At 39.9% G+C, this 15,741-nt stretch overlaps 1 protein-coding gene across 4 annotated transcripts in view; it reads left to right on the plus strand.

Moving 5' to 3' along the window:
- The window catches only part of TTC28 (tetratricopeptide repeat domain 28), a 632,666-nt gene that overhangs the window by 441,703 nt on the left and 175,222 nt on the right, over window positions 1-15,741 (plus strand). For all 4 annotated transcript variants that reach the window (XM_040463780.1, XM_040463781.1, XM_040463783.1 and 1 more), the window contains one exon: window positions 9,153-9,660. In XM_040463780.1, the coding sequence (XP_040319714.1) occupies window positions 9,153-9,660 (508 nt within the window). The remainder of the gene's footprint in view (window positions 1-9,152; window positions 9,661-15,741) is intronic.

Consider the following 15,741-nt stretch of genomic DNA (forward strand, 5'->3'; position numbering starts at 1 on the left):
TTTATTCTCTATTTAAATCCAAGAAGGATTTGTGGGAGCAGGGCATAAAACATATATGGGAGGAAATCAGAGTAATGAGAGCATTAGGATTATGTCATAAGGCTGAAGCCAGGACAGAGTCCACACATATTATGGGATTCTGTCTGGGGAAACTCTGCATCGAGCCATAAGCTTCCTGGTAATCCAAACAAAAAGGTAAATTTGACCACTTATAATATTCACAGTTTTTTAAAAAGATAAAACCATAGCATCTCCTTGGTAGAAGCATTGAAATCTGAAAGAAATGTTTCCATTGGTCTTTAAAAAGATGACATTGGGTGATACCGTGGACAATGTCCTCAATAATACAGATAATAATTTCTTTTGATTATTTTTGTCCAGTTGGTTTTGTGTGACTGTTGAGTAGGTCACTCTGAGTGTTCATGACCATTAACCTTTTACACAGACTTACTTTATCAGCTCAGTTGCTGATAAGGGTAACTTTTCAAGCTACAGTACACTTCTTAAATAGAGTGTGTGTCATTTCAGACTGTAGGAAGTGCACAGACCCCATAGAACCTAATTCAGTCTCCTGTTTCTGTAGTTTTCTATTGGGGTGGCTATTGATTCCCTCTAAAGAGGCCTGCAGTTTGGCTAAAGTATTACCAAGTAGGCACTTGTCTCTGGGTTGAGACCCCTCCCCTGCTCACGCTCTGTGTCTCTTTCTCAAAAAATAAATAAACATTAAAAAAAATTTTTTTAAAGAAAGCTTTTAAGAAGATTAGCTAAGTTCTGATTTTAGTACTTAAATCTTCTCAGATTTAGTTTTTCTATAAAAATATCTAAAATTTCCACATCCATAGCCTATGGTAATTGGTAAATGCCTAAACTCTCATCATCCAGAAACATGATAATTCAAATAATTGAATGACTAGGTAGTGCTAACTTTAACTATGATGACTAGAGCATGAAAATTCCTGATTTATGCTAAGTATCATATTGATAAGGCCTAGGCCAGCTTATGCTATAATAACAATAAATCCCCAAATCTCAGTGGCTTAAAACAACAAAGATTCCTTTCTTGTGCCCAGTGCATAGTCATTATGGGTCAGCCAGGGCTCTGTGCCATATTGCTCTGCTTGTCACTTGAAGTTCAATCCTGGTGAAGCAGTGCGTGGCAAAAGGAAGAAAGGACGCAGTGAAGCACCCACTGTTCCTAAAGTTTCACCTGGATGTGATTACACGTATTGGCCAAAGAAGGTCATGTAGCCACTCACACCCGACTTCATGTAGGCAGCGATGTGAATCTTACCTGCTTGGAAGGAGAGAAGCCAGAATATTTGTGAACAGTTCGAAAGACTGAGTTAAATATCAACGGTGCTTGGGGCGCCTGGGTGGCTCAGTCGGTTAAGCAGCCGACTTCGGCTCAGGTCACGATCTCACACTCCGTGAGTTCGAGCCCCGCGTTGGGCTCTGTGCTGACAGCTCAGAGCCTGGAGCCTGTTTCGGATTCTGTGTCTCCCTCTCTCTGACCCTCCCCCGTTCATGCTCTGTCTCTCTCTGTCTCAAAAATAAATAAACGTTAAAAAAAATTAAAAAAAAAATATCAACGGTGCTTAAAATAATTCTTATTATATTCTAACTGGTTGTTATTTCAGCAAAGCATTGTGTTGTTGGGACTACTGATCTCCCCTCTTTTTACCTGTTTCATGGAAATACATGAAAGTACGGATCTGATCGTGTCAGCCCCCTGCTTAGACTGGTGGCCATTATTGCCTCACTGGGTGGATTGTACATTCCTCAGTGGAGGCTCAACTGTAATGTAGTCAAATGAGCATGAGAACTAGGGTCTGAAGTGTGTGGGTCTGAACCCTGGTTTTGCTATTAACTGTATACTTTTAGGCATGTCACGTTAACACTTTGAATCTAGTGTTATCTCACAAATGTATATAATAATAACAACACTTCAAAGAGTTGTCATAATGATCAAATGAAGCAACATACATGGAAATGGAAAACGCTTTAGATTTTGCAAGTTGACGGGCAGATAGAACTTCTCCATACCTGCTCCCCTGTAGCTACTGTCCCTACTCCCAGGTCTGAGTGGCTTCTTGCTCTCCAATGATTACACACGCTGTCAGACGTCATGCCTTTGTTCATACTGTTACCATTTCCCAGAATTATCCACTCCTCAAAGGAGCAAAACTCCCAATTTATTTATTTTTAAATTAATAGACTTCATTTTGTAGAGCACTTTTAGATTTATAGAGAATTGAGTAGATAGTACAGAGAGATCCCACTTGCTTGCTCTCCTCCACTCAGTTTCCCCTATTCTTAACATTTTGTGTTAGTGTGATACAGTTGTTACAAATGACAAATCAGGGGTGCCTGGGTGGCTGGGTTGGTTGAGCGTCTGACTTCGGCTCAGGTCATGATCTCACGGTCTGTGAGTTCGAGCCCCGCGTCGGGCTCTGTGCTGACAGCTCAGAGTCTGGAGCCTGTTTCAGATTCTGTGTCTCCCTCTCTCTCTGCCCCTCCCCTGTTCACGCTCTGTCTCTCTCTGTCTCAAAAATAAATAAACGTTAAAAAAAAAATAAAAAAAAAACCCAAATGACAAATCAATATTGGTATATTATTGCCAGCTGAAGTTCACAGTTTACATCGTTTACATTAGGGTTCACTGTTGGTATTGTACAGCCTATTGACAATGCATTATGTCCTGTGGCCACCATTTAGGTATCATGCAGAAGCGTTTCACTGTCCTAAAAATTCTCTGTACTCCACTTATTTATTCATTCTTTCCCTGCAACCACTGATTTCCTGTTTTCTTTTTTCTTTTTCTGTAGTTTTGCCTTTTATAGAATGTCAATAGTTGGGATCATACAGTATGCAACCTTTTCAGACTGGCTTCTTTCGTTAAGCAATGTATATTTAAGGGTTCCTGGATGTCTCTTTGTGGCACCATCCTCTTTTCAGCACTGAATAATATTCCATTGTAAGGATGTCCCAGGGTTTATGCATTCACCTTTTGGAGGACGTCTTGGTTGCTTCCAGTTTTTAGTAATTATAAATTCATATGCAGGCTTTTGTGTGAACATAAGTTTTTATTTCATTAGGGTCAGTACATGGGAGCAGGATTGCTGGATCATATGGTAAGAATATGCTTAGTTTGTAGGAGACTGCCCAACTGTCTTCCAAAGTGCCTGTCCCATTTTGCATTCCTACCAACAATGAAATGAGAGTTCCTGTTGCTCCACATCCTCACCAGCATTGTGTTGTTAGTTTTTTGGATTTTAGTTATTCTAATAGGTGTGTAGTGCTATCTCATTGTTTGAATTTTCAGTTCCCTGGTAGCATATGATGTGAAGCATCTTTTCCTATGCTTATTTGCCATCATTATATCTTCTTTGGTGAGGGTGTCTATTCAGATCTTTTGCCCATTTTAAAATTGTTTTTTTTTTTAATTTTTTTGTTAAGCTTTTAAGGTTTTGTTTATTTGTTTGTTTGCATATTTTGGATACAAGCCTTTTGTCAGATATGTGTTTTGCAAATATTTTCTCCCAGCCTATAGCTTATCTTTTTATTTTCTTAACAGTATCTTTTGCAGAGCAGTTTTTTTTTATGTTTATTTATTTATTTGAGAGATACACTGCATAAGTAGGGGAGGGGCAGAGAGGGGGAGAGAGAGAGGATATCAAGCACGTTCCACACCGTAAGTGCAGAGCCCAGTGTGGGGCTTGAACTCATGAAACCGTGAGATCATGACCTGAACCAAAACCGAGAGTTGGATGCTGAACCGACTGAGCCACCCGGGCGCCCCTACATAGCACTTTTAAATAAAGTTCAACTTACCACTTTTTTCCCCCATGGGTCATGCCTTTGGTCTTATATCTGAAAATTCAATTGCCAAACCCCAGGTCCCCTAGATTTTCTCTCATGCTATCTTCTAGAAGTTTTATAGTTCTGCATTTTACATTTTGATCTATGAGCCATTTCAAGTCAGCTTGTGTTAAAGATGTAAGGTCTGCGTCTAGGTTGACCTTTTTGCATATGTGCATGTCTGGTTGCTCTAGTACCCTTTGTTGAAAAGACTGTCCTTTATCCATTGAATTACTTTTGCTCCTTTGTCAAAAATTAGTTGACTGTGTTTATGTAAGCCTAGAGACTTTTCATGAATGGACGAAAAGATGAACAAATCAACCGACAGACCCTAAATATGCCAATGTCTGTGTCAGCTTTGACCACTTGAAGTAAAGTGCTTTTAGCAATATTAAGTGTTGGATGATTCTAGAATACCCCTGGGTAAAGGGTGAATTTCCTCATGCCTACATTTGAAGAAGAATATGAGTAATGTGCTTCAGTATATGAAAATGATTATACATCTTACCATCAGTGGGGCAAGCGTCTTGTGTTGTCTTTTTAGTTCTGGTGACATAGCTTCATGTTCTATTTTCTGGTCATTTTCTGCCACATCTTTAAACTTTTTATTTAGTACTCACCACAGCACTGGAAGGTATCGTCCCATTTTACAGACAAGGAAACTGGGGCTCAAAGACGTCACATAACTTGTGCAACATCACACAGTTTGTCATTGAAGCTGTGTGTGCCTGATCTGAGAGTCTGTCCCTTTTCTTCTACATCTCTCTCCCTCTTGGGTTGTAGTGGGTTAACCTAGGACCTTGGGATTGTGGATGCTGAACTCGCAGGCATGGAATACAAGGTGCATGTGGATTTAGTCAGTTAAGAAGAAAAACCACATTTCTGGTACTAGCTAGTGTATTCCCCCCCCCCCCCTTTTTTAATGTTTATTTTTGAGAAAGAGCGCGCACAAGACTAAGCAGGGGAGGGGCAGAGAGAGGGAGACAGAGCATCCAAAGCAGGCTCTGCATTGATAACAGAGAGCCCGATGCGGGGCTCGAACTCACAAACCCTGAGATCATGACCTGAGCCCAAGTCGGTCGCTTAACTGATTGAGCACCCCGGTGCCCCTGTATTTACCCCTTTAAGAAACTACCTGCAGTATTCTTTGTATGTGCAGTTAATCTCCCCACAAAATATAACCCATATGAAAAATACATACAGTAAGAGTTGGGGGGGGATTGCTAGATGTGAAGGAAAACAATCATAGGCTTTAAAATAATCTTTAATGGAAAATAAAGTAAAATAAAATAATCTTTAATGGTCATGTTATCAATGTGGTTATAGTTTGGGTAGTTTAAACTTTCTCTATTTTATGCTCAAGCTAAAAGTTTAAAGGTGGTTTGAAAATGTATGAGCAAATTTCCTTCTTTAGTCTCATGAAACAGACTTGTCAGATGTGGTTCTTCTGCAAATATTCAGGTCACAGAGCAAAGGGTGAGGACTCCTGTGTGCTATGTCTACAGCTGATATCATGCGTTGGCAGGAACATGAGTAATTTATATCCTGTAGAAAGAGAAAAGTATTGTCTTATCCCAACCAGATAGTTTGTTAGCATAACTGTTTGTGTGCATTTTAGTATTCAAATACAGATGTTCCAAAATGTTTCCACTGTGGGAAGCAGCTGCTGCTATTCTAGCACAAAAATCTCAAAGAGATTAATCTACAAAGGCAGCGTGAACCTTAGTGGCAAATGTAGCATCTGCTTGAGGTGGGGCCTGTGATTCCCCATAGAGGGTGGATCTTCAGATTCTCGTTAACAGCCCGAAACCATGTTTCAGATCTAAGCTTATTCTACAGGAACAGGAACAAAGACAAGTGATTAATTTGTAATTCACTTAGCTGATAAATATCATCCCATGTTATTTGCCCAAGGGCTGTAAAACACTGGACTTTATTTCCTGTGGCAACTGATAGGAATATAGTTGTTTGGTCATAATGACTGATGTTTTCAGTTGCCATTACTGGCTTCTGCTAGGTGACAGAGCTTCACCCAGCCAGCTTGCAGTCGTAAACCATCCATCCACACCTTAGTGATGCACTCACAGAGAACTTTATGGTTTCTGCAGGACACTCACATGCACTGCTTTATCTGTCCCCATCCTTGCCTTGGAAAGTATGTACACTGTCCTTATCAGTCCAATTTACATATAAAGGAAATCTGGATGAAGGAGTGAAGTGACTTCTCGGGGTTACACAGCCAGGGCTTCTGACTAAATCCTGTTCCATCCTTATATTGCATCAAGACTGCCTCTCTAATTTCAGAGGCTATGATGTGTGCTTCATAAATTATATTATCCTTTCTAGAGATGCTGGTTTCTGGGACACCTGCCATGGAGAGCCGCAGCCTGATGGCGCTGCCTAGTAACTGGAGGGTGCCCCAGGAAGAGCGAATATAGTAGTCCTCCCCTCATTTTCCCACACCCCAGAGGGGAAAGGCCCCAATACTCCCTTTCCTTATGTTCAGAGAACTTCAGCCATGGAGCTCCTGTGTCTCTGTAGCATTTAGAGAAGTGAAAATCCGAAGCAGGAGATCCCGTGGCTATCATTTGCCATAAGCTGGAAGTTCCTAGGATCAGAGATGCCTGGGGTGTTGTGCCTGCCCCAGGCCTTATAAAGTCCATCCCCTGCAGTGTTTGAGGGCTCATTGCCTCCAACCAGATCTACGATTTGGAATTATCTAGTGAATTATTTATGTTTTTTACATTTGACGGAGGCTCATGGCTGAGTTTGAAAACACTCAATTCCTGGTGCACTGCTGGGACCTAGAACTGTCTGGAAAACTGAGGCTCAGAGCAGTTAAGTTTCTAAAGGTCCCAGAGCTAGTAATGGGCAGTACAGTTTTAAATCAAATGTGTCTGATTCTCTTTTTTTTTTTTCTTTTTTGAAGTTTCTTTATTTTGAGAGACAGATAATGTGAGAGGGGGTGGGGCAGAGACAGAAGGAGAGAAAGAGAATTCCAAGCAGGCTCCACACTGCCAGTGCAGAGCCTGTCAACAGGGCTTGATCCCATGAACCATGAGATCATGACCTGAGCTGAAATCAAAAGTTGGGCGCTTAACCATCTGAGCCACCCAAGCACCCCAAGTGTGTCTGATTCTAAGTTACACTAGCTCCTTAGTGAAAAATCTGTGTGCAACAAAGATTTCTAGGTAGGAGGGTTAGTGGACTGTGTCCTGCTCCTTAACCAGGCTTGGGTGGAGAATCCCAGAGAGTGAGGTGGGAGGACCCATTACAGAAGAAGATGAAAGAGGCTCTGAGTCCCTGGGCCTGCAGCAAAGGAGGAAAAGGAGACTGTTGGGTGGGGGGAGGGGAGGTGTGGGCAGCAGAAAGGCCCGTGTGCAATGTGCTGATGTGCACTTCTAACCTTGTCCCAAAGAGACTCCTCAAGTGGGAAGCTGAGACCAGGATATGTCCAAGTGGTGTGCTCTTTGGTGACGTCATTGCTGCTCCTGCTAGAAACACACTACTGCAGCATTGTGACCTCTCTGGAATCATTTGTGCTCTTCTCTACTCAGAGAAAAACCCAAAAAAGTAAATTTCTAAGTATTTATTTCCCCTCTGTTTTCCCAAATCTCTTTGTTGGAACATCTGTGAAATGATAAAAGCAACTTAAAATGATATGGAACCCTTTGCAAATACACAATTTGCAAATACCATAAAGACGGTCGGTGCTTGAATTATTTTGATCAAGAACTGCTATTTCGCAGGCAAAGAAATAGAGTGGCAAATCACTCACTTCTATAAAATATTAATAAAAGTGTTCTGAAGTGTACGAAGAACACATCTCATGAAGAAATACCCTTACTCCAGGTGGGACAGCCTTGCTTCCTTGTTATTCCCTAGCCTTGGGGCCCTAGTGGAAATCATTTGCCTACCTGTGACTAAGCACACCCTTGGTTCTGCCGGGATCACATGCTCCTGTCGAGAAGAGGGTTCATTATGAAGAAAGGAGGATACATGGGTTTAGCTGTAGGCACAGTATGAAGGAAGGGAAGGGTAGGCAAGTCTCCAACTTGTACAATCAAAAGGTGGGTGGGAGATGGGTTAAACAGGTGATGGGATTAAGAAGGGCACTTGTGATGAGCATATAACCGGGTATCGTATGGAAGTGTCGAATCACTAAATTCTACACCCAAAACTAATATTACACTGTATGTTCATTAACTGGAATTTAAATAAAAACTTAATTATTAGCAATTAAAAAAATAAGGAGGTTAGAAAAAGTCCAGTGTAACTTCCCTTTTATGTCTCTGCAAAGGGGTTAGAAACCAAAGACCTAGAATCCAAGACTATATACACTTGGGGAAGATTCCAGAACCCTTGTAACTCTTTTGTTGTTTTTGTTGTCCCTATTGGGTTCACTCTATCAACATACAGTCCTTTTCTGAAACCTTTAAGACAAAAAAGGCTCATGTACTTTTCTTTACACAAGAACCACAGGTGAGGCCAGCATTGTGAGGAGACGAGGAATATAGCATCTTTGTGCACAGAGGCCAGGGTCAGAAGAGCCTCTAGGCATGAGGAACAAAGCTGGAAGAGTCAGTGTGGGCCTGAAAAGAGGTGGTGAGGCCAGATGGGGCCCCCCGGGCCGAGTTAGAGGCCTAGGTTGGAACCACCCATTTTTTCCTCTGGGGTTTGTCCAAATCTAAGCCCTCCATGGTAATCAGCACTGATAAAGTCCCACTGAGGGAACAAAAAGATAAGAGAACAGGATCCTCCATGGGTCCTGAGTCACAAAATTATCAATCATCATCCTAAACATCTCCCTTACCACTAATCTATCCATTTGCTTTGGGAGAAAGCATTAGAGAAATGCCCAGGAATGCAAAGACCCAAGCATGGATTTTCCATGAATTTCCTCGGCTATATTATATGTCATAATTAATTCTGGTTTTCCTCAACATTTTCTTACACTACAGAGGTTAGTGGCCATTAACAGAGTTATAGCAGAATACTAGAAATGTCAATAAGTCTTTAAAATGAAGGTTATACGGAACACAGCCTTTTCCTATGTTTCTATGAGATTAGGTATTAAAAGTTACTGATTAAACTACAGTTGTCTTTTATTAGGAACTTGTGTTTGAATGGGCTCTTTTTCAGTTGTGCACAGGTCTGCAGCCCACTGATAGAAACACCATTAGGAGTTGAGTTGGATGGTCACAGGCAAACCCTGAACGTTTTATCTGCTAAAACAAGCCGAAGCTACTTTCTGATGTGCTTTTCATTCTCTGCTTTATGCTTTCTCCATCCAGGCAGCTTCATCAGCCCTGAGCAGTCTGGGCCACGTGTACACAGCCATTGGTGACTACCCCAATGCACTGGCCAGTCACAAACAGTGTGTTCTTCTTGCCAAGCAATCCAAAGATGAGCTTTCAGAGGCCCGAGAACTTGGCAACATGGGAGCTGTGTATATTGCCATGGGTGACTTTGAGAACGCTGTGCAGTGCCATGAGCAGCATCTGAAGATAGCCAAGGACCTGGGGAACAAGCGAGAAGAGGCCCGGGCCTACAGTAACCTGGGCAGTGCCTATCACTACAGGAGAAACTTTGACAAGGCCATGTCTTATCACAACTACGTGCTGGAGCTGGCACAGGAGTTGATGGAGAAGGCCATTGAGATGCGGGCCTATGCCGGCCTGGGCCATGCTGCCAGGTGCATGCAGGATTTGGAGAGAGCTAAACAGTACCATGAGCAGCAGCTGGGCATTGCTGAAGATCTCAAGGACCGGGCTGCAGAGGGGCGAGCGTCCTCCAATCTGGGTAAGGACAGGATTGCTTGCGGGATTTCAGGGTCAATGCCTTGGGGCTGGAAATAGCTGAGGTAGCCCACTATCTCTTACAGGAATCTGTGTGTTTGTAGTCAAAAGAATCTCCGCATTGTGTGTGTTGTGTATTTCTTTTAGATATATTTCCTTAGAGCCTGCCTGGTCTAAATCACACGGTCCTTCCTGCCATCACAGTGCTGCAAGGATTAGAATTCTGAATACTGGAAAAACAAAACACCCCAACCTTGTAATCTGTTTAGAGAGAAGAGCAACCAGATTTATCTAATTAGAGAGAAAGAGAATGAAATCAGGATATAAAAGCTATGTTTGCTTTAAATGAAAGAGAAGCTGCTAGGAAGTCATCAATGGAAGGGAATTTGAGAAGAATTTTGTTTAAAGGGATTTCTTTACTTGGTGACTTTAATGCCACAGGAAACCGTATTTTTTCCTCAAAAGTGTGTGTATTCACAAATGACGCTGCTAGTTTTAGTATAAATGCAAAATTATTTTTGAAAGATCTATTTAAGTTAGATTTGCAGTCACTGGTAGGACTTGGTTATAATTAAGACATAAATTTGGTGGAATTTATATGTCATGGTGAGAGACAGTAAGTATTGGTAACTGGCTGCTTTTTAGGAGACACTGTTACCTTGTTTCTACTCAAACAGATGTGGGTACACGATGAATGGAGGGAACAGATGCATTTGCAAGTATGAGCTGAACTCATCCCTGAGTCCCACTGTTTGTTCTGTGTCCACATGGACTCAGGGCAGGGAGAGGACAAGGAGAAGGTCGCCTTATTGCTACTAGTGTATGTTTATCAGGTATTAGTAGCAGCGGAAGGTAAAACTCAGCCCCCTTTTCTTATGACCTACAAAACCAAGGCACCCCCTTGTCTATTTATATAATTTTAAGCACTCCTCCGTCACCTCTACCTCTGTTTATTGTAACCATATGTTTCCTGAATATAGTTGTTAGAAAATGTCTGGCAGATCCCAGGAGATTACTCTGAAGATAGTATCAAGATCCGAATGAGAGTCTAGAGAGTCTGATAACCGTAGAAATAAGCTCTTGGCATTATATATTCATTCAATAATTACAAATATTTATTGAATCATTACTCAGTGTTGAATCCTGGAATAGTTGCCCTAGGGATAGAAATGCCAAAAACAAACAAACAAAAAAAGCAACCAAAACTTTGCCCTCAAAGAGCTTACAATTTAGTAGGGAAAATAAGACAAATACATAGGGCAACAGTGGCTTCTCTACAAGACAGTATTAGTGATGCTGGCGTTTCCGTGAAATTGCAAGAAGGAAGACCCCGAGGGCTGGGAATAGCCTGGAAACTTCTTGGAGGAGATTATAGACCTCTTTACACCTTGAATAATAGGTGAGATTTGGCCAGGAATGAGATGGCATTGATGGGAAGGCATATGTAAAAGAATGGATTGGCATGTCTGAAGGACGGTGGCAGAGTAGCCTTCAGGAATACACTAGAGGATGGCAGATTAGTATGAAAACTAGGCAAGGATACGCTAGCAGGAACTCCTGAGGGTTTTGAAACGTAGGGGTAAGAAGATAGACTAGATTTTTAAGGAAGGCAAGTGAGTGGCACGTAGGATAGATTGGAGGGCTTGGAACATGGAGTTTAGAAGGCTGTGCGTATTGACCATTCAGATTTTCTTTATCATCTTGTGTCAGGTTTGATAATTTGTATTTTCCAGAGACTTTGCTCGTTTCATCTAAGTGTTGAATTTAGTGACATTAAGTTGTTCATAATATTTTCTTATTTTCTTTTTAGTGCTTGTAGGCTATCTAGTGAGGTGCCCTCTTTCAGTTTTGTTACTGGTAATTTGTATTTTGTACCTGAAAACCACCTCACCACCCCCGGGCGCGCCGCCCCCGTTTCTGGATCATTCTACTTAGAGATTTATCAGTTTTCTTGATCTTTTTGAAGAACTGAGTTTTGCTTTTGTTAGTTTTTTTATTGCTTGTTGTCTCTTTTCTATTTCACTTATTTCTGGTTTCTTTTTTATCATTTTCTTCTTGCTACTGACTTTGCTAGCTTCTTAAAGTCAAACCTCAGGTGATTGACCTTGACCTTTCTTCTTTTTAATACAAGCATTTAAAAATATAAAATTTCTTTAAACACTGCTTTACCTACATCTAATAATTTTTACCAGATTATGTTTTTATCTTCACTGAACTTAAAATATTTTCTAGGATCATTTGTGATTTCTCTTTACCTCCTAGATGGCTTATTTAATTTTAAATATTTTGGATTTTCCTAGACACATTATTATCATCAAATTTAGTTTATTTATTTTTAAATTTAGCTTAATTTCATTGTGGTCAGAAAACATACTTCGTAGGATTTCAGCGGATGTAATGTCATAGATGTCAGTCACGGTGGTGATGGTGCTGCTCAGGTCATCTTTGTTTTGATTTTCTTTCTTTCTTTCTTTCTTTCTTTCTTTCTTTCTTTCTTTCTTTTTTTTTTTTTTTTGTCTATATGTTTTGTCAATTGCTAAGGAGATTGTTAAATCTCCAATTATTATTGTGATCTTGTCTGTTTCTCCATTTGCTTCTGTGAAACATGGTTTCATAGACTTTGAAATTCTGTCATTGGACAAATGTTCATTTGTGTGTTTGTCTTCCTGACAGATTGACCCTTTTATCATTATGAAATATTTCTTTTTTTGTCAATGGTCATACCTTTTTGTCTTGAAGTCTACTTTATCTGCTACAAATATACTCACTGCTACTTTCTTATACCTGTTGTTTGTATGGTCCATCTTTTTCCATCTCTTTACTTTCTATTTAATCTGTGTCTTTAGTTTGTTAACTGCAGATAACATCTAGTTTGATTTTGCTTTTTTATTGATTTTGACAATTATGGCCTCTTAATTAGAGAATTTCACTCATTTAACATTTAATGTCATTATTGATGTTATATTTAGGTCTGTTATTTTACTGTTGGTTTTCTGTTTGTCCCATTTATATTTTGTTTTCTGTTCTTCCTTTCCTACAATCTGTGGTTAATTTAATCAGATAGGTTTTATTTTAACTTGTCTATTTGCTTTTTAGCTCTACCCCTTTGCATTTATTTTAGTGGTTGCTCTAAGATTGCGTTATATTATCCTTAAATTTTCACAATCTACTTTGAGCTAATACCATACCACTTCCCTTAAAATGTAAGCGCCTCACAACTTTATAAACCCATTGATTCCTTACTCCCTGTTCTTTATGCTGTAGTTGTCACATATATTACTATGTCTATATTCTTTGTAAACTTCACAATACAGTGTGTTTTTTTGTTCTATACAGTTATATTAAAGAATTAAGAGGAAATATCTTTTCTGTTTACGCACTTATTTATCATTTATGGTACTTGCAGTCATTCGTAGAGATCCGAGTTTCCATCTGGTATCATTTATCTTCAGTCTAAAGAACTTCATGTAGCATTTCTTGTAGTGCAGGTGTGCTAGTAATGAATTCTTTTCATTTTTACTTACTTTAAAATGTCTTTATTCACCTTTGTTCTTGAAGGATATTTTTGCTGGATACAGAATTCTAGGTTGATGGATTTTTTAAAAAAAGCAGTTTAAAGTAGTCTTTCCATTGTTTTTTGGTCACTATTATTTTGATGATATGTCAGTAGAATTGAAAGTATGTAGAGCATGTGCTAATTCTTTCTTGATTGCTTTCAAGATTTTCTCTACTTTGGTTTTTAGCAGTTTAACTGAAATATACCTAAATGTGGATTTCATTATATTTTTCCTTCCTCTGCTACTTTGAGCTTTGGAATCTACAGATACAGATCTTTACCCAAACTTAGGAATTTTTTACCTATTATTTTTTCAAATGTTTCTTCTTGCCCATTCCCTCTTTCCTCTGTTCACGAGACTCTGCATTACTCTTAAGTCTTTCAATATTGTGCTATGTATTACTGAGGGTCTGTTCACATTTTAAATCTTTTTTTCTCTATATTCTTCAGATTTGAAAATTTCTGTTAATCTGTCTTTAAGTTCAATAACTCCTTATTCTGTCATCTCCAGTCTGCTTTTAAGCCCATCCAGTGATACCAAGTTTGAGATTCCCAAAGACTATTCTCACTGCAGACATCAACCATGAGCATGGGTCTCCAAGACCACCCTCGGGTTCAGTAATTCACTAGAAAGACTCCCAGAATTCACTGACAGCTGGTATACTCATGGTTATGGTTTACTACAACGAAAGGATTCAGATTAAAGTCAGCCAAGGGAAGAGACACATGGCAGGAGAGTTCTAAGCAGGAAGCTTTCCATTGTCTTCTCCCAGTAGAGTCACAGACAGTGCCAGTGCCTGAAAAGCAACAATATCTGACAATATGCACAGACTATTATCAATCAGAGAGGCTCACTTGAGCCTCGCTGTCCAGTTTTTATTGGATCTTGGTCTCATAGATAGGTTGACCACCTGTTGGGCAATCTTCATTTCCAGCCCTCCAAAGGTTGAGCTGAAAAGCCCCACTGTAAATCACACGGTTAGCATCAACTATTTGGCAATGGTCAACACCCTCACGTAAACAAAGACACTCTTAGAGCATTCTAAGGGCTTAGAGATTGCTTCCCAGAGCTGGGGGTAAAGTCCAGACCTCTCTTTGGGCAAGGTTAATTCTTTACTGCATAAGTGAATTTTTTATCAGACATATATTGTATTTTTAGCTTTAGAATTTCCATTTGTTTCTATTAATAAACATTTCAGTTTTTCTGCTAAGATTTATGTTTGTTCACTACATCTATTTTTCCTGTACATAGCCAAGCCTATTTATTGCAAAAGCTTTTAAAACCTTGTTTGCTAATCCTGTGTGAGTCACCTCAGAGTTAGACCCCGTTATTTTTTAAATCCAGTATAGTTAACATACAGTGTTGTGTTAGTTTCAGGTGTACAATATAGTGATTCAACCATTCTATACATTACTCCGTGCTCCTCATGGTGAATATACTCTTAATCCCCTTCACCTGTTTCACCTACCTCCCCACCTGCCTTCCGTCTGGTAACCATCAGTTTGTTGTCTGTAGTTAAGAGTCTATTTCAGAGGTAGACCCTATTGATTGCCTGTTGTTAATGTTGTTTTATAACAGCTTTATTGAGATATAATTCACATACTGTGCAGTTTACCCAATTAAAGTGTATAATTCAGTGGTTTTTTGTATAGTCACAGAAGTGTGCATTGATTGCCTTTTGTTTTGAATATGAGTCACATTTAATGTTTCTTTGTATATTTAATAATATGGGATTATATCCAATATTGTGAATGTTACTTTAGAGAGACTATGGATTCTGATATATTTCTCTTAACAGTATTTTGTTGTTGTTGATCTTTTACCCGTTAACTTGGCTTAATTCAAGCTCCAAATTCAGTCTTTGTGGTGGGCTGCAGCTGAAATCTGTGTTCTGATCTTTTAGCTTTAACTGGGCTGCTTAGATTCAGCCTTGCACATGCATATTTCAGGAGATAGAGATTGGGGTAGAATTTATACTCAGAATTGAAGGCTTCCCACTGTGGCTCATTCTTCTAGTTCTCCAAGCCAGTAACATTGTGTTTCTACCTGTGTTATAGCCTGACCACATGTCACTAATTGGGGCTTTCCCTCTGGCCACGACCCCCCCCCCCCCCCCAAAAGGAAGGGGGCGGGGCATTTCAAAAATAGGAGACTTAACCAATGCTATTCCTTTCTTCAAAGGGTCAACTCCAACCCTCCTACAGTTCCTCGCTGATTTTGGTTACACGGTGTCTCTTTGTGGATTCCTCCCCCTGCATCCCTCCCGGCCACTCCCCACCCCCTGAGACCTTATAACTATAAAGTTGGGCTTTATATAGACATGGGCTGGTCTGAAAGGAGTTTCTCCTCCATTACTGGAAGTGGAGCTCCTCCTATTCATTTCGGACCATTAAAGTTTGCCTTGGGCACCTTTGTCCCCTGGAAAGATCAACAGTGATCTCCTCATGGCTGAGTTGAGAGATCTTTTGACAGTTCTTTTTTTTTTTTTTTAATTTTTTTTAAACTTTTTTTTTTTTTTTTTTTTTTTT

Source organism: Herpailurus yagouaroundi, unplaced genomic scaffold (assembly GCF_014898765.1).
Source record: "Herpailurus yagouaroundi ecotype Mexico unplaced genomic scaffold, PumYag 428, whole genome shotgun sequence".
NCBI classification, from domain to species: domain Eukaryota; kingdom Metazoa; phylum Chordata; class Mammalia; order Carnivora; family Felidae; genus Herpailurus; species Herpailurus yagouaroundi.